General features: G+C 37.8%; 1 protein-coding gene across 3 annotated transcripts in view; it reads left to right on the top strand.

The window, feature by feature from the left end:
* KIAA1614 (KIAA1614 ortholog) overlaps positions 1–25,584 on the top strand; it is a 45,543-nt gene extending 19,959 nt beyond the window's left edge. For all 3 annotated transcript variants that reach the window (XM_034409680.3, XM_034409681.3, XM_087890108.1), the window contains exons 4-10: positions 218–361; positions 1,880–3,423; positions 8,920–9,106; positions 14,668–14,926; positions 17,296–17,423; positions 18,846–19,030; positions 23,979–25,584. In XM_034409680.3, coding sequence (XP_034265571.2) covers positions 218–361; positions 1,880–3,423; positions 8,920–9,106; positions 14,668–14,926; positions 17,296–17,423; positions 18,846–19,030; positions 23,979–24,172 — 2,641 coding nt within the window. In that variant the 3' untranslated portion in view covers positions 24,173–25,584. The remainder of the gene's footprint in view (positions 1–217; positions 362–1,879; positions 3,424–8,919; positions 9,107–14,667; positions 14,927–17,295; positions 17,424–18,845; positions 19,031–23,978) is intronic.
* Positions 25,585–26,448: the final 864 nt, after the last annotated feature.

The raw sequence follows: 26,448 nt of genomic DNA, 5'->3' as shown, positions 1-26,448 counted from the left end.
AGCCTGCTGTCTGATCATTAGTCTGCTTGAGAATATATTAGCCACAAAAAATACCATCTATTTTAAGTCAGGCTACAGTAGAAACCTCAACCCAACTTCTACAACTATGGTGTCTCTCCACTGTACTGCCACTCTCATCATTAAACCACTCTTAATCTGTATTTTCCCCCCTCCCCACTAATGCAGCATTGTTTGTTCCCTGTTGCTTTGCCTGCAGGGTCTTTGTTCCTAACCAAAAGCTGGAGCTGAGCCCCAGGCATGAACAGGCCAAGCAGCTGCTACAGAGAGCTCGTATGAAGGCCAGGACAAACCCGCTCCGAGCTAGCCATAACATCCTGCTTACTGCCTCCCCAGACAAAAGGTAAGCTTGGTCATTTCCATTTGGTAGCCTTGAGGTTCTGGACTGGATTGGCATGAAAAGGGAGGAACTAGTCAAGAAGAGTGCGTGGGTTATTTTTCCAGTGTATGCCATTCGGTTCCAGCCTCTTTGTTCTTCACATCTGTAACCATTTAAAGTTTTCATCTTACAAGTGAAATGCTGTACAAGAATAAAACAGATAGATTAAAGAAATGTATGTATGTTAATTCAGAGCCCAAAAATTATGTACCTGAAGGAAACTGTGAAAGTAAACATAAACATTTGATTCAAATAGTGCTATGTAATAGAGTGAGATTCAAATGAAATTATTTGTTGTGGCTTGACGTCCTTTGCAATAAAATATTCAATGATGAGGATGCATAAGACTTAAATGTTTTCCGACATCATAGTAGTTTTATAAAATGCAGTTTTTCAAAAATAGTGGAGTTTAAACTTTATAAAAATTGCTATTTGTATTGTGAACCACATGCTTTAGTGCTTCTATTTTCTTTCTGCACAAACTTTTTCATACACCAAATGCATCAAAATTATTATAAACACAAACAAAATAAATATTTATTTGCTAATACTTACTGTATATTCAGTTCCAGAGACCCTGGGCAGCTATCTTCCAAGTAAATTCATAAAATAAACATTGTGACATAATTAATGCAATAATATAAAGTTAAGGAATTGGAAAAAATAAATACTAGAGATAATCCTTGTGGCATATCTTAAATGCTAATATTTAAAAACATCTACAGAAGGGGGAGGCTATATGGATTTCAGGAGATAGTATATTCTATAATGACAAGGCAGCTAGTAAAAAAATTGGTTTCCATGTTTTTTTCCCCTTTCCCCTTCTTTAAAAACACTTCAATTCCTGGAAAAAATATTTTGGAGCCCAGCTAATTGTAAAAAATAAATCAACATATAGCTGTAAAATACACTTCTTTAAATCCATTCACAAGCATTTTCCTTTCACCGTTATAACATATATACTACCAGATTCTAATAATTGTTTACTTTTGTCTATAAAAGTAAATAGATCTGAATTTGGTTTGCAGCTGAATGTAAGCCCTATTTGAGACTACTTTTTGTCCTCAGATATTACCTGATTATGTCTTGTCTTATATCTTATATTATCCCCAAGCAATTTCAACTTTCCACAGCATATCCCTGCCATTTTCCAGTCATAAGTTATTCTTCATTTAGAAGTATACATTCATCTTGCCGATTTGTTACATGTTAGGACTGTAACAAAATGCTGGATCTCTTGTTCATCTGATGACTGTACAAGAAGCTAGATGCATATTACCTTTTATTTTTGCTCACTGGCAAAATGAATTTTGGTAGCGAAAACCTGAGCAATATTAGAAGGCTTTGTTCTTCATTAGGATACAATACGTGGCCATTAAGACAAACAATCCCTCCTGCTAAAGGCTTGTAGATAGATGAAAACAGTAGCAAAGTGGATAGTCTCACCAAGTAATAAAAATAATCTTTTCTTTGGTTCATTAGGGGTACCTGTAGATCCCCTGTTGCAGACACAAAAGACTTTGTTTTGAAAGATGGAAACATCCATAGTAGTGGAAACCAGAGTGATTCATCTAGTGGTGACTCCAGCTATGGGCAGCAGAGGAAGCAAGGGCCATCTTCTTCTCGGGTGCGTTTTGAGGATGAATCTGCAAGGGACGCTGAAGTTCGCTATTTGGAACGCCTGCAGCAACGTCAGAAACGGCCCTTAGACTCAGTTCTGTTATCTCTTGGACAGGGCCCACTGCTCTCCAAACCAGATCTTGCTGGCTATATAAATGGTGACCTTCAGCGTAAAGACAATAGCATCAACAAATCTAGTTGGGAACATCAAAGCATAGGACAGGGAGCCAAAATGCATACTCCCCAGAGCAATGGAGGATGCTCTGAAAAAGGTACGCCTCCTCAAGTCAATAAAGAAAGCAAGTGTAGTGCCTGTGGGTCTTATATCAACAATTCAGCAGACACTAGAGTCAATCAAACTGGGAATGGCAAACATGAAATTGCCAATGTCCTTCCTGGAGGCAGTGATACTCTTCACACGAATGGAAACAAAGAGTTTGGTACTTCCCAGGGGAACTCACGGGCAAAGCCTCTAGGTCCCAAAAGGACTCCATTGTGGATTCTTCCTTCTCGGCAGCGTGTTTTTTCAGAATGCATCAGGGAGACATATATTGGCGAAGTTAATAGCGCTGAAGATGTGGACTCAGCTTTAGGCAGCACCACTGACACATCAGACAGCTACAGGACAGACAGTGAAGAAGCTGGCATCAACAGCCTGCAATTTGCAATCAAAAATTGTCATGGTGTCCCTAGACCATTGTGTTCTTCAGAGAAGAAGGCCAACACTGTTACCAGGGACGGGCAATGGGGAAATGGCAGCTGCAAAACTAGTAAAGACATTATCTGGGGTAACATTCCTAACGTAAGCAGATTGGAAATTGGGTCAGGTACTGACGAAGCACAAATTGGTAGCTTGCAGGGGGGCTCTGAGGTAAAAGATCAGGAGACTCAGGCAGCCATTCCAAGAAGCAAACAGATAATGAATCTCTGTCAAATGGAGAAGGAAGACAAAGACAAACCACAAACAAAAGATGGTATAAAAGTTCCTATGAACAGGTCAGTCAATCATTTATGCCAAACCAAGCAGCATACAAAGCAGGTGGCCACTACCAACAATTTAATGAATCTAATACCAGCACCTCCTGCTACTGGAAAAGTTCACCCCTCCCCAATGTCTTATAGGAGAGCTGTTTTAACAGGCAGCCACAAATTGATCAAACAGGATTCTGGGCATATAAATAAAACCAATGAACTATCAGTTTCAGCTGCCTATTCTGATTTCCAGGATATGGGTGTATCTGGGCTAGAGGAGCATAATGGTCAGCAGAATCCAGGGACATTCTCTAAACATTTGGCTTTGTCCTCCAATAATCACAATAATGTATCAACCAAGCCAGAGCCCAAAACCATAATAATGGGCAGAGATGAGCAACTTCAGGAGAATGAGAAGATGGGAAAAAATCAAGGTAAGAGATCATGTTGAGTTGGCTGTAAAAAAGTGAATCTCTCCAACAAGGACATTAAAAATGTGTACTAAGTTAACATTGTTTTATTGAAAGATAGCTATTTGGTCTGAATGTGAATATTTGAGATATTTGCACAAATTTGAATAGGAAGAAATAGTGAGGGTATAGGAAGTAAGCAACAGTGAGAAAACAAAGTGAATAGAACATATTTAGAGTAGTTGGAAGAACATCTAAAAGAATGTAAACCCCATATATCATTAGCATCTACTTTCCAAACTAGATAAATGAAACCTCAAGAATGCCCAAAAGCAAGACATGAGGGCCGTAACTTTTTTTTCCTGTTGATTTCCAAGATGCTGAGGCATGCAGCTGGATTCTGAAGATGATATTACAATGATAGCCATTGATAGTCGTCTCCTCCATTAATTTGTGCAATTTGCTAACTGCTAATTCTTGTCGTAACATACCGTTTTGTAATTATGCACTACATGCACTATGCAAGTACATTAAACAATGCAGTTTTAATGCGTATTTTGATAGTTTCCCAATTTTACTATTACAATCAAAATTATTAGAAAGCTAATCATTCATCACTAATCAAAGAATAAGAGCTAAAATACAAATTGCACATCTTTCAGATCATGGAAGCTAATTAAATTTTGAGAGGGGGAATTAGTAGCATCAGTCTGATGTAGCAAAAAGAAAGAATATTGTAGGTCCTTAAAGATTAACTGATTATTAATCTAATAAAAAGATTATCTTTTCATGGATTATAAATGCAAATAGTAGTAATGGTATTTTTATTTAGTATGCTCTTAAGCATAGTACAAAGAAGGGTATAATTTGCAATACTTTCTTAACTGATGTAAACAATAAAATAATATCATAATCAATTTAAAACATTGAATCCCAACACTATCATACTTTAATTAACATCATCTACTAATATTGGAAAGTTCTTTCAATTTCACAAAGGTCCTGAAAAAAGAAGCATTTTGAAGTATTTTTAAGCCCTGGAAGATCAGGTAGTTCAAGGGGGAATAACTTCCAAATAGGAGAAGCTAGATGGGAAAAAGTTCAGAAACATGAGATGGTTATTCTAAGGCAAAGAAGAATTAGGCAGCCCTGATTACATGTGTGAACTGAACACACAGAATCGTGATTTCATATTAGGTTATTCAAGAATTGGATGTTCTTGTCAACACAAGCAATTTAAAGTGATAATGTTCCTATGGTCTTAGCCAGTGTAGAGGACTGATGAAAAAAAAAAAAATAGGGGTGACTTAAGAGAGGATCATAAATTACACAGACCATTCTAGACCCAACCAGAGGGTATGAAGCAACTTCCATGAACAGCTGTCAAAAAATTACTTCAGTATTCTTAGCCTTTTCAAGTCAGAAATAAATGAATTCAGAAGCTGTACATAAAAAAAAAAACCTTTGTAGTTTTATCAACTTTAAGTAAGTTTCCCATTAACAAAAATTTCCAAGTATTTTCCCACAGAAGGTGCCTACAGTTGACGATTTTGAAAATTTTTAAAAAAGGAAAAGAAAAAGAATGTCAATCAGGAAGAAAAATAATAGTTTGGTTTTCTCAATATCTAATTTAAGAATGGAGGAACATGTCCATCTGGAAATCTGAGTAAAGTAGTTGTAGAGGGAAAACTATAATGCATCATTCTGTACTGGAGCAGAAGAATACACCTGGTTATCATTGGCATAAATATGATAATTATTTTAGTTATTGATAGAGAAAAAAAGCAGAAAACAGTGACAAATTATACCAAGGGGTACCTAGAACTGAACCATGAAGAACACTGTCAAATGAAGGGAAGGGTTGATAGCAAAGATTCTCCTACTTAAATGAAAATGTATGATGGAAAATGTAAGACTGAAACCATTGAGAAACTGCAAATCACTGATAAACTAAGTCAGTCCCAATCCAGTGGAAAGATCTTCACAATGCTATGATTGAAATCGGTTAGTAAAATTATTTGCTGCAGGGAAAGAATTGATAATCTTAGGCAAAAATAAAAGTGAAGGCTATCTATCAGTCTTTCCCCGAAAATAAGACCAGGTCTTTCTTTTGGACCTCAAAATAAGCACTAGAGCTTATTTTGGGGGGGGGGTGTCTTATTTTTGTTTATGTATGGGAGGCCTACTTCTTCCGCTTGCTTTTGGAAGGGCAGGAGGCCGCGCAGTCTGCCACTGCCACAAGGCAGAAAATGGAGCACACGCATCCACACCGGCTTACTTCAGGGCCCCCGCAGCAGCCCCATCCAGCAGGACCCCACATGGCTGGCAGCCCACTTCCTCTGCTTGCTCGCGGCCACAATGCAGGAGGCTGAGTGATACACTGGTGCCACGGCCACAGGGTGAGGTGGGTAGAGCTGGTGGAGCCTGGTGGCGCAGCAGACTAAAGCACTGTTATTAACATCAGCTGCCTGCAATTACTGCAAGTTCAAATCTCACCAGGCTCAAGGTTGACTCAGCCTTCCATCCTTTCTAAGGTAGGTAAAATGAGGACCCAGATTGTGGGGGCAATAAGCTGACTTTGTATAAATATACAAAAGTATGAAGGCTATTCCTTAACGCATTGTAAGCCACCCTGAGTCTCCGGAGAAGGGTGGCATATAAATCAAATAAAAAAAAAAAAAAGAGCTGCCCCACCACTCCACACCTCAGGGCTCCTGCAGCAGGCCATCCATGCCCAACACCTTTGCCTCGCGGCCAGGGCACTATCACACCACTCAGCCTACTGCTCCATTGCAGCCGTGAGCAAGCAGAAGAAGTGGGCCGCCAACCATGTGGGCTCCTGCTGCACATGGCTGCTGGTGCTTCTGTTGCGAGGTAGGTATTGGGGTGTGGATGGCATGGCTGCTGGGGCCCTGAGGTAAGCCGTGTGGCCTGGGGCAGCTCTACCCCCCTACACCTCGCCTCAGGCCAAAATGGCCTGAATGACAGGATTGACGGGTAACTGGTTGCGCAGGCTCTTAAGTAGGGCTTGTTTTGGGGGTAGAGTTTATATTAGCTGCACACGGAAAAACATGCTAAGGCTTATTTTCAGGATAGATTATATTTTCAGGGAAACAGTATCACCACCATCAAAAAGCACTAGCTCTAATTTGCAGTTATACAATAATTCAATCAGTGTTACGTTTTCTTTAGAATGAAAAATAATAGAAATATTCAAATACAAGTAGTCTTCAATTTATGACTATTCGTTCAGTGACCATTCAAAATTATGACAGCACTGAACAAAGAGAATTATGACCCCTGCCTAAAGTTACAGCCATTGCAATTCTCCTGCAGCCATATGATCAAAAATTGGGTGCTTGGTAGCACAATGGCCCTTTATACTTAGGGGTACTTCAACTCTTCCCTACTTATCTCTGCCCCACATCTTAACTACCCAGTTGGCCTCCCAGCACAGGCAAAGTGCTGCCCTGGAGGTCTCAGCCTGTTCCCTGCCTATTTCTCTCTATCTCACCACATTTGGAAGGCCCTGGCCTTCTCCATGACCCACCATGCCCAGGTCCGCATACTTTTGCCTTTTTGTGCAGCTGCTAACAAACAGCTTATGAACACAATGTTTGTGAAGGCTAGAAAAGCCTTTCTACTCTTCAGAAACATTGCTTTCCCTAGCTTTCCAGTCAGAAAACAAGTGATTTTTTTGAAGGGTAGAAAGCATAGCACACAGAGGAGAAGGAAACCCCTGGAGTGGGCCAGAGAAAGGAAGTTTGGATTCTGATGATCTGAGTGTCCTTTCTCTAGCCCAGTGTAACAGTTTCCTTCCGCACACAGAGGAAAGGGGGAAAGACCTGTAGTGGGTTGGAGAAACAAAGTTTGGATCTAAAAGATCCAACTTCCTTTTCTCCAGCCCAGTGCTGGAGTTCCCTTCTGTGCATAGAAGAGAGGGAAACTTCAGGACTGGACTGGAGAAATATAACATAGATCACAAAGATCTGAGCTTATTTTCTATAGCCCAGTGCAGGAATTCCCTTCTGTGCATGGAGGGAAGCTGCCTGCACATTTTGCTCCACCCACTTAATGACTGCAACTGAGAGAGCCAGGATTGTCATTGTTGAGTGAAGCTCTCACCTGGGCATCTCACTTAACAACCACAATGATTAGAATAAAAATTCCAGGCCCAATTGTGGTCATGAGACTACCTGTATTTGCTTCCCTCACCTACATTGTGTTATCATGTTTCAGTTCAATCCATGTTTAATTTATCAATTTTATGATTGTTTACCAGCCCCCAGTATATTATATGAGGCCCCACAAATGGTAATGGGACTTTTCCTGTTAGGCTAAACAGACGCAAAACATAATCTCATTTTTTAAAGAAATCAATGAAATTTTGTATACTAATATTTTCTATATAATTTTTTCACTTGCCAAACTGTAAAATTAATTGTCCAATTTGCTTCAGTCATAAATTTCTTACATTTATGTATCCCTCGGTCTGCAATCTTGAATCAGGATGGACTTGCTTATTTCCCAACTTTTTCAAAGAATTTTAAAAAGAAACTTCAGCTGAAAACATTTTAATGGGATTTTTTTTTGGCAAGTACTTTTTCTTCAGGCTTATTATTCTTCTATTGCATGGAAGAGAATACTTAGAATTAGCTGTCAAGAATTTCTCTAAAGCTGTAGGTAGTTTATGTTATCATCCTGAAAGTCACAACTGTTGTGTGTATTGTGATGATACTGCTGGTTACGTAGTTTGTATAGGTTTTATAAGCAGGAGAGTTCTTAAACTATTGTAATACCCTAGTTAAGTTGCTAACTTCAGATATGAAAACTAGCATTATGTCTTAAAGAAATCTTGATTTGGGAGCTGTTGGTGAAAATTAAGAATATGTTACAATAAAATGACTTTTTTTACCAATAAAAAAGAATAGTTATAGCCCAGGATTGAACTGTGGGGTCCTTAGTGTTCTCTGACCTTGGCTGTTTTCTTGCAGATGTCATTATCAAATTAAGTAACTTCATCAGTACTAGCCCACTGTGACTTCTTTTATTTCTTCTGGCCTTCTATATAACAAGTCCATTTAAGCTTGTTTCTAGAGCAATCTGGAAATCAAAAAGCCAGAAAGTTTTTGTGACAATTTAATGTTATGCCTATATTATTGTCAAATTGGATGAATTATCACTACATTTCTAAAGATTGTAGAGAATTCAGAAGGGTCTAATGAAAATCTCAGTATCTTGAAAGAACTTCTATTTCCTAGCATTATTTTGGGTTGGGGGAAAGAGGAACAGTATGTGTAAATATAAGATCTCTCCTAAGATTTTCCAATTTGGATTATGCCACTGTACAGAGTGGCATCTGATATATGTTAAGAACATTTTCTTTGATAAAAGGATGTATATCAGACATTATGTGCTAAGCCACAATTACTTGTTATGTCCTGTCATACTAGCTGAAGGTGGAAGTCCACCCCAAAGGTGTTCTAAGAACAGCAATTGGACGTATCTGTATCGTTGCAGTAGGTCCATCATCCTCAACATGTGGTGTTCCCCCTGTTGCTCCCAATGTCATCAGTTCCACTGCTATTAACCTCTCCCTGACAACTGAAGAGCCCAACTTCACAATCTCCACTCAGTCAATCATCAGAGAAGTTCCAGTTGCAGATATGCAGAAGACAAAACCCGGGCAAGCAAATATTATTCAATGGTGAGTAGAAATATATCATGTTGTTAGAAAGTTTAGGTGGGGATGTCATAGAGCAGGGCTGTTTATAAGATCAAATGTCATTTTTCTAAAGCTAAAACTAATTAAGTAATTCCCAAATTAATCCCTTTACATGTTGGAACTTCTCAGCCAGCATGGACAAATGACCTGCTACTGAGGGATCTTGTCCATCAGCCTTCCTAACTTGATATTCTCTTGAACTTCATTTCCCATAATCCCCACTAGTCTGACAAATGAGGGAGTTATTACTGCCATTTAATCTTTTCTTCTGATGAAGGTTAACAAAAACTGGTTTTTGATGACCAAGACACAATTTAAGCAAAAATGTTTTTGCTTTGTTTCTACCATGATCTCTTTCTTTGCAATGGCATATACTAAAAAAGAGCCAGATTGCTGTAGTGATTAAGGCATCAGGCTAGAAACCACAAGATTGTGAGTTCTAGTCCTGTTGTGATCTAGGCTTCCTGAGTCATTAAAACACACGTGTAGTCCCAAAAACCTCTTTTATTGCAACAGCTGTGAATTACGTTCATTCACAGTTGAGTCCCAGTTAGTTGCAAAAAGTCCTTCAGGAGATGTCCTTCAAGATAATCACCAACCTTTATCTCCCTTGACATGCTGCCAAAGACCTACTTGGCAAAGCCACACCGAGTCCAGAATCAAACAGAGATGCCGATTGGGAACAGAATTAACAATGTTGCTTTCCTGCAAAGGCCCCACATGCCTTTGCTCCTCTTTTAAGCCTTATGGGGGGGGCAATCATCTCCAGGCCTTACTCCCGAGTCGTCCCTTTAGTTTTAACTGTTCTTGCCTTCTGGCAGCTCTGCGCATGCGCACACTAGGAACAGGCTCCTCCTGTTCCTCTGCCTCTCTGATGTCCGACTCTGGAGGCTCCGGAGTCCATGCATAACTCCCAGATGGCCCTGGCCACATCTCTGCCTCCGACGCAGAGCCCTCGTCCGAGCCTTCCCGACATGCCAGGACTGGCCCATGTTCCTCCCCAGCCTCATCACTGTCTGACTCTGCTGCCAGCTCCGCAGGCTGCTGGTGGACCACAAGAAGTCCTGTCTTAGTCACAAAGTTGACTGGGTGATCATGGCGAATCAATCTCAGACCTAGGAAGAAAGCAATGGCAAACCACTTCTGAAAAATCTTGCTAAGAAACTAGAGGGATTTCTCCAGGCAGTCTTCAAGAATCTGACACAATTAAACCAAAGAAATATATAAGAAATATACTAAAGAAAATAAGCAGCGGCTAGTTAATTTACAGCTCCTCACCTCACCTCATCTTCATAATATCTCCCTCCCTCCTTTTGTAAAGGAAAGGCCTCCAGAGTACCAACTTGTGGGAAGTGGAAAAGGTTGCCAGGAGGAAAGTAATTCTAATAATTGGTGTAGCTAGCAAGCTTAACCAAATGCTTTTTAATTTGTATTTCCCCATTTTTATCTTTGGAACAATTGCAAAGTAGGTTTAGGATGTGAGGTACTTCTCCAAGACTACATAGCATCTGAACATTATTTGTGAAAAAGATACTTTCTATGCAGGATACACATTTGCCTTCAAAAGGAACCTGGACATTTTCAGTTAATTGGTAGAATGGATTGGTTGTCCTGCTACACTGTCTCATATGGTGGGAGGTGCTCCTAGAAGGGATGAACAAATAATGCTGGGAATGTATGCTAAGAGTAATTACTCCCATCAGGGTCACCCAAGGCTTTTAATCCACTACAGATTTCTGATTAAAGCAGACGGGCCTATATTGGCAGCAGCAAAATAGGAAGATGATGAAAAGGGAGATGACAGCTTTAGTTACAATAGCAAAGGCATTGTTTCACACTGCACATGATAAGGCAATGGTAAATAACTCCTGTATTTTTTTCAAGAAAACTGCATGGATAGACAATATAGAGTGACTGATAATATAGTGCCAGATGGTGGCCCTTTGGATTGTTCTTGAAGAAGAACTGAGAATCCTTTAGAGTGTTAATAATGTTTGCAGTGCAGTCATGTTAAAGATTTTCTGATATCTATGTGCTGATGTCATGCAGGAAAATCTCAATCTGAAATCAACATATTATGCAAGCTTTGTTACTTGAAGTTGGACATTAGAATGTTCTAATGTTAATACTAGTTGGGAATAGTAAAGAGGAAAATGTAGTTGTACTGTATGGCCTAGGAAATGGGAAAGAAGCAGGAGAATGATTTGTCAGTTTCTTCCAGTCTAATTATTTCCGAATTACTACACAGTCTTTAAACAACCAAAATGATATCTATGTACCCAGATATAACAGTTAAATAAATAAAGTTTAAATTAATAAAATGATGAGGATCAATTTATCATATTTTCAACACATAATGCAGACCTGGCTCTCTTATGAAGTCTATGGTAGGGTTGAAAAGTTGAAAGAAAGGGAAGAGTGATCAGCATCAAGATGGATGGAGTCGATTACAGGGGTAATGGGTGCATCATTGAAGGACTATTTTGGGGGCACATCATCCTGGAGAAGATCTATTTATGTGGTCAGTAAGAGTGAACTCAACTTCCTATGTTCGTAAGGCTCCCAGGCTCTGTCCCATAATTCATTGTGCTGGTTTTAACAAAACAGAATAACAAGAGTTGGAAGGGACCTTGGAGGTCTTCTAGTCCAACCCTCTGCCCAAGCAGAGGACCCAATACCATTCTGGACAAACGGCTGTCCAATCTCTTCTTAAAATCCTTTTTCTCCCAGGGACAGCAGCAGTACAGACTGAATATCTCTTTCAGTTTGTTAGCAACAAATGCTTCCCGCGTGTCTACTTTCAGCTCTCCATGATATAATCTTTCCTCTGCTGAACTCCCCTGAGGTCTACTGCAGTTCTCCCCATGGGTGCTTTCTGCTTTTTCAGGCTTGGCTTCTCACTCTCACAGCAGGCAAGTACTGCCTTGTTGGTGCTGCCAGCAGGCTTAGAGCCCCCCGTTGCCTCCCCTGCTGTTTTCCCCTCCCTCTTAGCTCTGAAATCTGCTTTGACCTACTTCTCCCTTCCTGCCCAAATCCCCAGAAAGTTCTTGTTATGGCTTGATACCTCAGTTCTCAGAAATTAAGCCTTTCCTTTCTAATCCAGGAATTATATCTAAAATGCTAAAATGGCATATTATTGGTTTCTTCAATTCATCTAAAATCCATTTTGATAACTCGAGTAGCTGCACTGTTTAGCAACATCAACAATGTGTTTACTTTGGATTCTACTGCTGGCTGATTAGTTAACCAGATAAATAAAATAATTTGGTCTGATGAAATTCTGTCCAGCGTTGCCAGAAACAAATTAATCTAAGCCAGCACAAGCTTGGCAGATTTACTGAAAAGTAGGTTGAGAATAGAGATGCTCAAGCTGAGATGATTCTCAGATGATTCTCAGCCCCTTGAAATGGGGCTGAAGGAAGTAGGCAGGAGATACATTTGGAAAGTACAAATAAGAGAAGTAAGAAAAGCTCTTGACTTTGAAAGCCTTTTTTGTTTCAAACTCTCTCTTGCTCTCTCTCTCCCTCCCTCCCCCCTCCTGTGTGTGTGTAAGTGTAAGTGTAAGAAAGAGAGCCTTCAAGTCAGGTTTAACTCCTGGCAACTGCCTGGCAAGTTCAAGATGGCTTTGTGCTTGACAAAAAATATTTTGTACACAAAGGGCACAACATTCTATATTTTTTATTAAAAAGCATAATTTAATATAATGCACTTATTTCTTTCTGGCCAGTGTTTGTACAATTTGGTTGAACAGTTGTTATTTCTTTAATACCAGGGATGGAAGGCTGAAGTTTGATTCTCAATAGTGTCTCTTACTCCAGTGATGACTCTTAAGTGTTGTCATTCTGGCGGCTAAATGTCTATAATTTGCTCTTACAGAAGGCAGAGAGAATAAATTCTTGCCCTTGGGGACAGTGTTGCTCTGTTCATCCATGACATAGTGTCACCTGCCTTTATAAGAAGTAGCTATTTAGGAAATCTTTTGTAAGGACCGGTTTAAAAATCTGAGAAATGTATATAGAGGGGAATTATCAAGTTTGGATTTTCAAGAGTTAAAGAAACACAACTTGGGCAGAGTGATATAAAGAAACACATTTATTATTATTTATTCATTTATTTATTGCATTTTTAAGTCATTTGTCGTGCAACTAACAGTGCCACATAGCAGTTACAGATATCAGTTGGGTCTATTCAGTTTTCAGCTCTCATTGCATTGAGCGCAACATTGGATTGGAAGATTGCTATAATCGGAGCAAATAGAAAGAACAGTACATTAAGGGTCACAAAGCCTATCTTTCCTGGGCCATGTGGGCTTTCCTTCCTTCTTAAAAGATCACAGTGATGTACCAGAATAAATGGTACATCACATATATAAGATAGAGCCCCAGTTAAAGCTTAAACTCTTTCAAAATACTTGCTTTATGTTGTACCCCTTTCTCTGTCTCTCTGCCTTCAAATTTCTGAGTGAGGCATATGAATTTATTAATAATACCTTGTTTTCTTCCTTTTGCTTCTTCCTATTTTCAAGCTGTTTATACTGTAAGATCTTTGGGGTACACCTCTATCCTTGACCTAGATGAGGTTCCCTACATATTAATGATACTATATAGTATATGTCAGCCTTTCCCAACCTAGTGTTCACCAACAGTGTTGGATTTCATTTCCCATAATTCCTAGTCAAAAAGACAGATTTTGTTAAGCAATGTTCTGATCAAAAGTCCATTAACTGCAATGTATTTCTAATATTCACTTTTTGACAACATCCTCTTCAACAAAGTCACACAGTTCATAGTTATCTATGAAGCATAGATAGAGATACAGTAGAGTACAGCTGCTCTCTTTTACTTAGTCAAAATAGTGATAAGATTAGAGACTAATCCCCTTACACTTTTCAATACCTCACATATGCAATTCTAGGTTTGCAGTTTGAAATGGAAAAATCCTAGTCATAGTAAGATGAAAAACTTAATTACACAAAGAATGAACTTCACAGAAAAATAAGCTACACTTCTCCACTTATAGAATTTTTCTCTATACTTTTTAAAACAAAAACAAAGCAAAAGTTGGGCATAAATAAAATAAAAATAAATTAATATTAGTTGGGGAAGTGTTTTTTAGATTAGAATTGTGGAATATAGTTGTAATAATAGTAAGTTGTTTCTCTGTTCCTCGGGCATTAATGTGGTTAATTTGAAAGTATAGGTAAATGTGTCTAGTTTGTCTATTAATTGTTTATTAAATATTTGTAAATCCTTTCAAAATCCTTTTATCATTTATTGTCCTTGGGTTTTTTTATGTGCCTTCAAGTCAGGCAAGATTTTTGGAAGTGATTTGCTGTTGCCTTCTTCCTAAAGCTGAGAGAGAGTGACTGGCCCAAAGTCGCCTAAGGCAGAACTGAAACTTAAAATCATTCCTGATTTCTAGTGTGATGCCTACTAACCACTACACCAAACTGGTTCATTGGGGCACTCCAAATTATAAATAAAGTTGAAGGTACTCTTGCTTTTTAATTTGTAATTCTCTTGGCTGGTTGTTTTGCCTTCCAGCAAACACTTAGAAGTCTACCCGCAGCCAAAGAAACAGCAATCCACCAAGAAAGAAGTCTCTTCTACATCAGGTTTTAAAAAATTCTTCAACACTTTGAGTCAGAGCACCAAACAAAGATTGGGCAGATTCCGATGTTATAGCATGGAACAGATTTCTATGCTAGAATCAGGAACTGCCAAGCCCAACATGGAAACTGGCCCAGATACCATTTGTTCTCCAAAAATGAAGAAAGTACCTTCCTTACAATCTCTGCAGAGGGTGAGTTGAAATTGTGTTTTTATTAAATTTTATGACAGGCCCGGGTATTTTATAGCCTGTGTTGAAATTTTGTTTTTATTAGATTTTATGATACCTGGGATTTTACAGCCTTTGGGCCATATCTGACCCATGGCATTGGCAACATCAGTGGCAGTGCATTGGCGGCAGGGGTTTGGACAGAGTCACTGGAGGGGGCAGGGTTCCTTCAGTGGGGGGCAGGGCACTGGAGGTGGTCATCCACTACAATCCCAGTTTCTCATGTGACCCCCTGGGAAAATTAATTGCCCACCCCGGTTTTATGAGATAAGGTAGCAGTAAACTAGCTTAGTTTTTATGGTACAAATTTAAAACTATTTTCCAGAGAAATATTAGCCTTACAGTGATGACATATTATCAGTATAACTTTTTTGTTAGTCAATGCATTTTGCATTAAACAGCATCATGAATGTTTAAACATTTTAAACCCTGAAGTCCACCTGTAAGCCCAGTCTGCATCTAGAAATCCATTTCAGTTTTTACAATATAATGACACCATTGAAATTCATCTTACTTAGAGCATCTTAGTTTGTAATGCTCCCAGTTCTTTGAGACAGTGATGAAGTCCAACAGTGCTAGTTATTCACTGATTCACATTCATATTCACATTCCATATATTGATTCTCTACTTTTCTGTAGTTCCTGCTTTTCAGATCTCAAATACTGGGATTCAATTTTTTTTTTCAATCAAATCAAAGGAATTTTACAGAAAACGAGTTCATTTCATTATCCAAACATAGTGTCAGCGTTCCAAATTATGATCTCTTTCAGCGCTGACATGAAATCACAGAAAGACTTGCTTTAATGCTGGGATGAACTTTCACCTAGTTCCTGGCTCTTCAGCAGATAGCGTTACTTGGGCAACAGAGGGAGGGGGGAAATTCCTGTGAAAAGAAAGTGCATGGGACGAAGAGATGGATCTGCATGGTGGCCAATGAGACATTGGGGTTGAAGAATGGAAAGGGAGGGGTTTGGAAGGAGGTGCCAATCTTGGCTGCATCAGAGTCCAGGCATGTCATTTGTCTATTCTTAAATAAAGATAAAAGATTCATTAGAGACTGCGTTTGAGAATGAAGTTTATTTAAGATAGCAACGAAACCTGACACATAGCTGTACATCAATAAATAAATGCACAGCAAGAATCCACTCCAATAAGAAATATTTTAACAAGATCATCTCTAAGAATTATGAAAGTGCTGCTGAAGTTTTATATGTCAAAACAATGATAATAATACTCAAGAGTTTCCAAGCGGGGAAAATACTTTTTTTCAATTGGCAAATGAGAAGGGAAGAACAGACAAATATATGGTTGTTTGCTGGATGACATTGATGTAATTTGTTAGAATATTCTAGTGGCACTGTATAATATAAAACTGGTTTATTTGACCAAGATTAAAATAGATTGGTTGCTATTTCTGGAAGTTTTAATGGATTTTTATTTTCTGACCAGGACCAGATAATGATGTTTTAAGGTTTTGTTTATAGTTAAAAGTTACATGGGAAAAAATTTATTGGATGTATTTTAAATTTATCTGAATAAGATTAAAATAGTCATGTTATCTGGTACCTTTAGTGTATTCTACATTTGAATAATGGGATTGGGGGATTTGAATTATTATAGAAAATGAGATATACCTTAAAAGGAAGAAATTCAAGAGGGTTTATTTGATCAAGTTTATAATAGTTAGGGTATTATTTTGGGTAATCCTTAATAGACATTTGCTGATTAGGATGGGTTTGATTAGGATAGATTTTAAAGATTTGTTTATAAAGAATGAGATGAGATATGGGATGAAGACAATGTTCTATTTTAAGAGAGGTTGATAAATTGTTAAAATTGTTTGTACACTCTGAGACAAAGGGGGAAGTTACTTTTCTTGCTTTCTCATTTTAGACGTTTTTTCTTCTTTGCAGTTTTCATTTTTATGCACTGTGTTAGTTTTATCTGCATAATATAATCTAATAAAATTATTATAAAATGTGAAAAAGCCACTGAGTTATTGACCTCTGCTAAATATCTACTATTTATCAAAAATAAAAATTTCGTAAGTGCATGTGCATACTATTTAATAATGTGATTATGTTGTGACAATGCAATACTTTTGAAGCATCAGAATTTAGATCTTTGAAACATGTTTAATAAGTTAACTTAATGAAAGCAAATCCAGTAGCATTGCCCCCCCTTTTTTTGTTTTGTTTTTACTTCTTTTGGTTTTCAGAAAGATCAAGATAATTCAAGCTTTTAGTCAGAAAACTTTATTCGTCTTTGTCCAATATATCTGCAGTTTGATTCTTCAATACTTTTTCTGATTTGCAGTATTTTCTCCCACTAGGTGTCACCTTTCTGCCAACCAAGAAAAGCCTCTTCTGTTCAAAATCTGCATTCCTTTTTGGGCAAGAATAATCGGTCCAATGTTTACCTGGTGGGGGAACCTAAGGATGAGGAAGCTGCTTCTAACAGGTGAGAATTGGGATACTTTAGATGACTATTGTGACCATATCCTAAATGGTTCTTTTTATGTGTTGAATGGTGGATAAATCTGTTTTTATACACTGATTGCAGCAACTCAGCTCTGTCTGCATCCTGCAGGATCTTTGCATATTCAATTCACAGTAGCCTGAAGAGTGGCTAGCTTTTCTGCAGGAGACATGAATCCAGATCCAATCCTGCCCCTAACTGCTGTTTCTCAGGGGAATTGCATAGTAGTTAGATAGCTATGGTCGCATCATGCTGTTTTCTCCCCATGTTTCTATTGTATGTGATTTGTCACAAAGTCAGCTTCATCTTGTTTTCATTTTAATGCACAGAACTAATCCATATGGGGACATTTGTATTTTCCAGGTTCAGCTATAATGCTAACCTATGGTCTAGTGTTCTATGCACAGAGTGTGGAGTCCTGTGCTTAATTTCCAATGCAAATAGGTTATGAAAGTTGTTTAGTTTTCATTTAGAGTTACCACTAAATCTTACATTTTAATAGTAATATTGTACTATTTAATACTAACTTTGTGAATTCAAAGTGAACCTTGAATTATTAATACTAGTTTTGACTTATAGGAAATTATCTGTTTTCATAAACAGTGAAATTGCTTTATTTAGCTCTGTCATAATTATAGCAACCACATCAGACATTAAGATTGCTTCATGATACCTTCCTGGGAAGAAGAAAACGTATAATGCCACTTAATTCAATGTGAACATACAGTATGGCTGAACAAAACCATACAAATATGTCTGAAAAGGTTGTTTTAATATGTATTTTCTCACTCTTGAAATATATATATCAGAGTATTTGAGAATGCAAAGCCTGGTGGCTAACTAAAGTTTGATTTGCTTGCTGTTCTCGGTTATGCAACTGAAATCCAAATATATTGGAAATTCAAAAAGATGGACTCTCAGAGATCCCTAAGCAGAACACACAATTGCTAGAACAACTACATACTTTGCTTTTACAATCAAATGCTTCTAAAATTGACTTTAAGCAATTTAAAAAATGCCCTGATGTAGGTGGATGATGTGGTCAGAATTTTTAAACATAGGATGGCAAAAAGTATATTTACAGAGTTGAAAAGTTATTAATGGGTAATGCTGTAAAACTTAATATGTTTCCTTTGAGGAAATTTTCCTTGTACACACGGGAAATGCATAAGCTTGGTCTCCAAGGCCAAGTAAGATAGTCTCCAAACTACCTTATGCTGCAATGTCAGCTTCACTTTTTCACAGAGTTCCCATCATAACGTGAGCTGTAAATCTGTTCATTAAAAACCAAGATGTTATAAAGAAGTTACATTAGATGATAAGAGGAAAAAACAACCACCATCTTCTTCTTTGACTTCAGATTATACATCTTTCTGAATATGACAATATTTTCCCCATTCTTAGGAAAACCAGGACTCAGCATAGAAGATCCCTCAGTGTGGAGGACATTGGGTCCCCTAACTTGGCGAGAACCGTTGGGCGGGTGGTAGCAGTTTTTCCAGATGGAACTAGTCAATTAGAATTGCAGCGGTTCCAACAAGGCAACTTTGGGTTTCGTGTTTCTTCAGGGAATGGTCGTCCTGATACAGGTATGAGTTTAGTAACGAATGGCCTGAAACTTTGAACAAGTGGACCCCCGGCTTACTTTTTAAAACTATGGTGTTGGAGTATCCCTATGGTTTTTTAAATTGTACATTTTTTTTTGTTTGCTGGGTGGAGGGAAGGATGCTGGCTTACATTTGTTTTATTTTACAATTTGTATCCTTAATTTTTCAGTTGAGAAACAAAAACAAATTTAACATTACATACTTTAGATTTTAGAACTAGATTTTATTTATATATTTTAGTATAAAGAATCCATGTATTTAACTATAGGAATAGGGAGGGAGAAGGAGACAGAAAGAAAACGATGAAAAAGAGATGAAAAGGAGTGTTTAAGGTTGCAGACCCCTGAGACAGGAGAAGGGACAATAAGAACCAATGGAATCTTTCTCTTCAAGTCTTTAAAGAACGAACAGATTTGCTTCATGTTTCAGAACCAGTGAGTTCATATTACAAGGAAGGGGTTTATATGAGGACTGTGCTAATCACAAAGCCTTTTGGCTTTCAATAAAATAAAAGATGCCACTAAACATCTGAAATAAGGTGATCCAGTCTATGTCTCACTCAAGATCAGGATTTTTATGGGCTTTGCTGTGGGAGGTTTTATCTCCACTCCCTTCCCAGGTATTTGAATATCTTGACCAGGTTTTTATATGAATAGTTCAGTCCTGCACATGCTTTTATAGGAGCTGCATTAGCTTTTGGGTCCATCTGAATATTTTTGCCTTAGATCCTGATGAGAGCAGTTCACCAAAGGTGACTGGGTGGCACACAACGGTGAGATAAAACTATATAAAAACTATAGATGTAAAACATAAAAATTGATATCAATAAATAAATTGGCTACGCCTACCCAGTTACATGACTACCTAGCCATGGCCATCCAACTGGTCCACCCCCCAACAGTCTGAAGGACCATGAATTGGCCCACTGTTAAAAAGTTTGAGGACCCCTGCTGTAAAAGATAATGCCAATGGCATTATACCCATGCACCCATGCAAAACAAACTCATGATTTGAGAGAATGGTAAACCTGTTGTGGGCATGGGATGCAACACTGAAACTGTAGGGGTGTAATAACATTACAAAATGTTCTTCGTACATACCCTGACAGATTCAGAGATGCTGCGATTCCTAAATCATAAATGCAAGTTGTGTATATTATAAAAGTGCATTCTGGCATTCTGAAATTCTTCTGCATGACTTTAATTCCACTTCTCTGGCATATTCTCTCTCTCTCTCTCTCTCTTTTTTTGTTTTAAAACAAACTTTATTCAATTAAAAAGATAAAAATTATACAAAAAGTTCTTAACTCTAAAAATACATTCAAAACTACTTATAAACAAAACTAACAAACCGGATTACCTGTCTATAATATATAAGTATGCAAATATATACATTAACCTTTGCTTCTTTTATCTTAATGACGGTGTATATTTGTTACCTTTGCTTTCTTACTATATTTGACATTACCTTTTTTTCCATTGATTAATCCACTCATACCATCTGTCCCATACTTTGAAATACTGTGAGTCTTCCTTATCATTTAATTTTAAAGTTAATCTATCTATTTCTGCGCATTTGAATATCTTTTGGATTATTTGCTGCTCTGTTGGCAACTGTTCTGATTTCCAGGATTGAGCTAGGGTTAATCTAGCCGCCGTGATTATATGTAACGTAATGTACTTTATTTCCTTTCTACTACTTTTTTTAAGTATACCTAACAGAAAAATTTCAGGTTTTAAATCAATATCTTCTTCCGTTATTTCTATTATCCAGGTTCTAATTTTTATCCAAAATTTCTTAATTTTTGGGCAAAGCCACCAAAGATGATAAAAGGTTCCCTGTGTTTGTTTACATTTCCAGCATATCGGGTTGAAATTTACATACATCTTTGCCAATCTCGCCGGGGCTAGATACCATTTGTACCACATCTTATAATGGTTCTCTTTATATGTTGTTGCTTTTGTTATTCTATAGTTATTTTCCCATATCATTTCCCACTCTTCCAATTGTATGTTTCTTCCAATATTCCTAGCCCAAGCTATCATTTGACCTTTAACTATGTTTTCTGCCAAATCAAATTCTAATAGGTATTTGTAAAACTTTGAGATTAATTTTCCCTCTTTGGTTTCTAATAATTTATCTAACTGGTTAGGCTTTATTTCAACTCCTCCTTCTTCATTGTCTTTTTTGTATCTGGTTTGTATTAATAGGTAAGGCCACCAGTCCATTTCTATACCCTGGTCTCTGAGCTCTGAGCTCCTGCCGTGTTTTTAGTCTTCCATGGCATATTCTCATAACATTTGTGAACACGCTATGACCCCACAGAGTAAGAATTGCCTATTTTTTCTTCATCAGAATGTCTACCACTTCCTGAATATAGGTCTTTGAAATAGGAATTCTATGTCTCATCACAACTACAAGCCACAAAGAATCAGTCTACAAGGACTGTCAATAGTCTCTGGAAACTCATTTGCTAAAGTAGGTCCTATATATCATTCCCTGCTCCCTATAACATCTTCCAGAGGAAGATTTGCTCAGGATTCTGAGCAGCAAAGAGATGCTCCTCCTTGTGATAGATTTTCTTTCCTTCTGCCTTGCCTTCTTCATTTTTATATTACAGAGAGAAAAACAAGAGGAGACATTCCTCAGAGGCATTCTTAAATAACCAGTTTCAATCTAGCCTCTTCATTGATCTGTACATTTTAAGTTAATTTAGACTTAAAACTTTATTCTGGACCTGGAAGTTATTTTATTTTATGTTGCTCACGGACTTCTGCAGCTAGCTCTTATGCCAATTATGATATTGTTGCTTCTTTTACAAATGCTTTGCCCTCAAACCCAAGAATGGTAACTTCCTAAACACAAACTAGCCACAGGATATATGCACCCAAGTACTGTTTTTGTAATGCCCAGTTTATCCTTAGATAATTTGTCTGAGTTACAGCAGCAAAACACAGCGATGTATTACTCTTTCCAATAAAACAGATGTGCCACAACACTCATGATGTTATGATTCATTTTTTTAAAAGAGTTCCAGAACATCAAAGAGCATCCTCTCAAAAACATATCATTTTTTTAAGTGGCTTCATCTACACCAGGGATCTCAAACCTTGGCAACTTTATGACTTGTAGACTTCAAGTCCCAGAATTCTTCAGCCAGCATGCGCTGACTGAGGAATTCTGGGAGTTGAAGTCCACAAGTCGTAAAGTTGCCAAGGTTGGAGACACCTGATCTACACTGACATGGCTGCATGACCCCATGCGTTCCTTGCTAATTATGATTTGGTGTAGTATTGAAATTGCTAAACATGTGTATACTCAGGAAACCATGCAGCCATGCCAAAAAATAGGAATGCTGCACAAATGGAAGGTAAAAGCAGCCTTGTTTGTTCAAACCTGTTTCAGTTATACCAGTGGTTCTCAACCTTTTCTTCATCATGAACCCCCTTTAAATGCCTTTTGCGGCCATGGACCTTGGCCATGGACCTCTAAGGCTTAACTCAAGTTTTAAATCATTACATTTCTTCCAGGCTTTGTGGATCCCTTGTAATGACATCGTGGCCCCCCAGGGATCCGTGGACCACAGGTCAAGAAACACTGAGCTATATTGTTTGGTGCATGTGTATTATTGCTTTCTGCACTGCAATCATTTCCCTGTTATCTTTTTTTCTGAAGAACACATTTGAAATATTCAGCCACATATACTGTATGCTACAAATCTACTTTATATCCTGCTGTACGGCACTAGTTAAAAATAGGCTATGGAACACAATCAAATATTTGGTTATGATAGAATCTCACTGATGTTTTTATGTTTTCTGTTTTTTTCTTAAGAGAAGGACTGTCTAAAGTAGGTCAAATGGTGGGAATAATTTGGAACATATGTTCTTAGGGGTTTTTTTCCCAGGCAAATTCCTGGGAATGTTGCAACATTTGTGACGGAGTTGACAAATGTTTATCCTGCATTAAGCACTCTGATTCTAGGAATACAGTGTTTCCATTACACCTCCACCCAAAAAAGAAAATTTCAAAATATATTGGGATACATCTCAATTAAACAATTTCTTGTTCTGAGCTACCCCTTCCCAGGAAGCCTTGATTAACTAATAACTAGATTTAACAAATTAGACTATTTTTTTTCTTAGTCATTGTGCTGCTTTTCTGGGTGGATTTTTTTTTCTTTTTGCTTGTGGTAGTACACCTGAGTCCTCATTTATAAATTGCCCGTAACTAGCTATAAAATAGCTAGTATAAGTACAGCCTAATCTATACTTATACCTTTGATTTTTCTTGCCTAAATGCAAAGCTTTGCTTTTCTCCGCATTAAAATTCATTTTGTTGGATAGAGCCCATTGTTCAAGTTTCTCAAAATCTTTTTGGATCCTGAGTTTGTCTTCTGGGGTGTTGGCTGTTCCTCCAGTTTAGTATCATCTATAAATTTGATGAGTTCCTCTTCTATTCCTTCATCTAAGTCATTTATAAATGCATCAAAACAGTAGAAATAATGATAGTAATTGTACAGTACAACGGTAAAAGTATGAAGGGAAAACATTCAAATGATTTTGATGGCAAAAAGTTGTGGCATGCTTCCAGATTTTTGGTGCAAGTTGATTATTCTGACACAAATACAGTGACAGGTTTGGGAGATTTTGTTGCAAAGAAATCCAGCAGAAAATGCTCAAATGCATAAATGCAGATTCATACAAAACAGGGAAACCTGTGTCTTTCTATAAGAAGTTCTAAATGATTAATGAAGGTCTAATAAGCATAGGTTCAGTGAAGAAGTGTTATATGTCTCTCAGTTTTTCCTCAAACTCTTTTGATTTTGCAGGAGGAACATTTTTCCCATTGCATAGTTGTGACATTTCAATAAAAGGCTACCTTACTAAAACACGAAATGCAATTTTATGTTATTTTCTCTTTTTAACAGGTATCTACGTCCAGGAGATGGCAGACACCAGTACAGCTAAACTCTATGCTGGACTCCTAGAAGTTGGGGATGAGATACTTGAAGTAAACGGTGCCAAGGTTGCTGGGCTGGGCCTAGCCCGGATCAACGAACTGCTCTTGTGGGCAGAGACACTCTCCCTTAGAGTGCTGAAGCAGAGACCTGTTCGGCAGTAGCAGAAGAGGAGATCCTTGTGGGGGAAGCTTGAACGAGCAACTTTGCCTTGTGAACAGGGCAAAGCAGTTCTGGTACTTATTAAGCCTACCTGAGACTTGGAGTTCACATCCTTGTCTCAGTGCTTTTATGACTTGGATGTGGATGGAGGCACAAACCAACCCCATGGGTTATTCTGTAATGGAACCTGATATCTATTGAATATTTAATTTATGCAAAGATTAGTCATGCAATGTGGACTCTGTCTATCACCAAGGAATAGGAATTAGTTATCTGGCACCTCCCTGTACAAAGAATAGGGAGAGAGGGGGAAGGCAGCATCAGGTAACAATTTGTGAATAAAGACTTATCTTTTGACCACCAACATACCCACAAACTCTTTATCTAAAAATTGGAAGATGCTGGGTCATCTTTAATTTGTATTAAAGTACCCATAACAAGTTGGGTTTGTTCATAAAAACTTTTTTAAAACATTCAAGCTAATACTTTTTCTGTTGACTGAATTGGAGAGCTGCTAATGAATTAAGTGATCCCTATTGTGGAAATCTTATCTCTCCCCCTCCACACCCTTTTATTTATAAAGAAAGATTCAATGATTTGGGAATCTTTAAAGAAGTTAGATCTCTTTACCAGAAAATCTACAGTTCCTTTACAAACCTTAAGAGTCTTTACAGGCATCCACAAAAATATCCATTCTGGATCAGTTTATGTGCTACTATATATATGGCCAAACTCACTCATGCCACAGTATCAGTAGACATTTCTGTCTAATTGTTCTATTTTAGATGTTTTATGTTTGCAGTGAAAGCTATTTGACTTTGCAGTTTTTGCTCCTTCAGCAAGCCAGAGCTGAGAATTCCTGATGTTTGCAGATTCCAATAGCTTCTTCAAAATACTGAACTTAATTTTTGAAGAAAGTTTTCTCAGTTTCTACCAGAGAAATTCTCCACCTTGCAAATTTACAAGTCAGTCTGAACTTCATATTCTTATATTTCTCATGTTCAGCTCTTTTCAAAACTTGCTTCTCATGAAGTGGTAATCCTAGGCCTGGAACGTACTATTCTAGAATGCACATGAAGTTCACAACATGAAATGATCTTTGTTTTGATTGTTTGTAGGAAGTTAATCAATTTCTAGTTGCAATCTGAAATGGTAGAGTTAACAGCCAGGTTTGTCACCACTGATCATCTTTTGTGTCTGTCTTAGAGCCATCTTCTAGTCTCTATAGCCGCAAAGACCAGATTATTTCATGAGCTTTGTACCCAGAATATGATTGTGACAGGAGAGGCTTCTCTTTTCGATGACTATCTGTATTCAGCCCTGACCTACAACCATGGGCTGCTTTTGACAACACTGGAAAGCCTCTCTACCTTGTTTCACTGTATTTCTCTGATTAAATTATTTATTAAAAGCAGTTATGGACTCTTGGCTTGAATCTACGATGGCATAGCTGATTTGTGAAGTGAATGAATCATGTAAGGTTATATAAAATCAGGATGGCCTGACTTTAGGTGGTTTCCACCCCAACTAATTTCAAAAGTGCCCAGTAAGCAATCAGGTGGTGGCTCAATCCATTTAGCCTTGGCCTCAGCCCATTGCTTACTTCATGTCCAACTAGGATGTGCCTTCCCCATCATATTAATTCAAATCATGTGGCCTTCAGCATGATTTAAAAGTAAACCAAGGTATTTCTGTGTTTTTCCCAAGGAGGATAAGAACTTTGAAACCTTTTTCTATCAGCTGAGAAAAAGAAGGAAGGAATAAGAAGCAATTGCTGATGGGCAGGCAAAGGCAAAATATTGTTGTGTTTGGACAGAAAATCTAAAAGACATCATTTTTAATATTGTTCCTCTACATATTTCCAATAAAGCAAATTTCAGTGGGAACAAAATCAACTGCACTGGAAAGAATTGAAACATTATGGTCATAGTGGGAGGACTGTTGATTACAAATCCTGAAGTAGAGTAGCACTCCAATATTGGGTATGATTGGCTTCAGCTTGGCTTCCTGAGGGTTATAACCATCAAGCAGATTCCTAGACAGAATGCCTTCATATCCTTTTTAGGCCATCATAGCTTCAAATAGTTGTAAAATGATTGGTTGTAAAGTGAGGACTATCTGTAGCAGACCAGTCTCTGTGGCAAGGACATGATCATACCTATTGGCTAAAAAATATTAACGGCAGTACTTGAACACCAGTGCCACAGATGAAGCAGCCGCTAGCAAAAACTGTTTTTTCCTTCCTCAAGGGAAAAAAGAGTCCAGTTGCCTTTTGAAA

This window comes from Pantherophis guttatus, chromosome 3 (assembly GCF_059756535.1).
Source record: "Pantherophis guttatus breed Tessera chromosome 3, ASM5975653v1, whole genome shotgun sequence".
Taxonomy (NCBI): domain Eukaryota; kingdom Metazoa; phylum Chordata; class Lepidosauria; order Squamata; family Colubridae; genus Pantherophis; species Pantherophis guttatus.
This window is presented reverse-complemented; position numbering and strand designations above follow the sequence as displayed.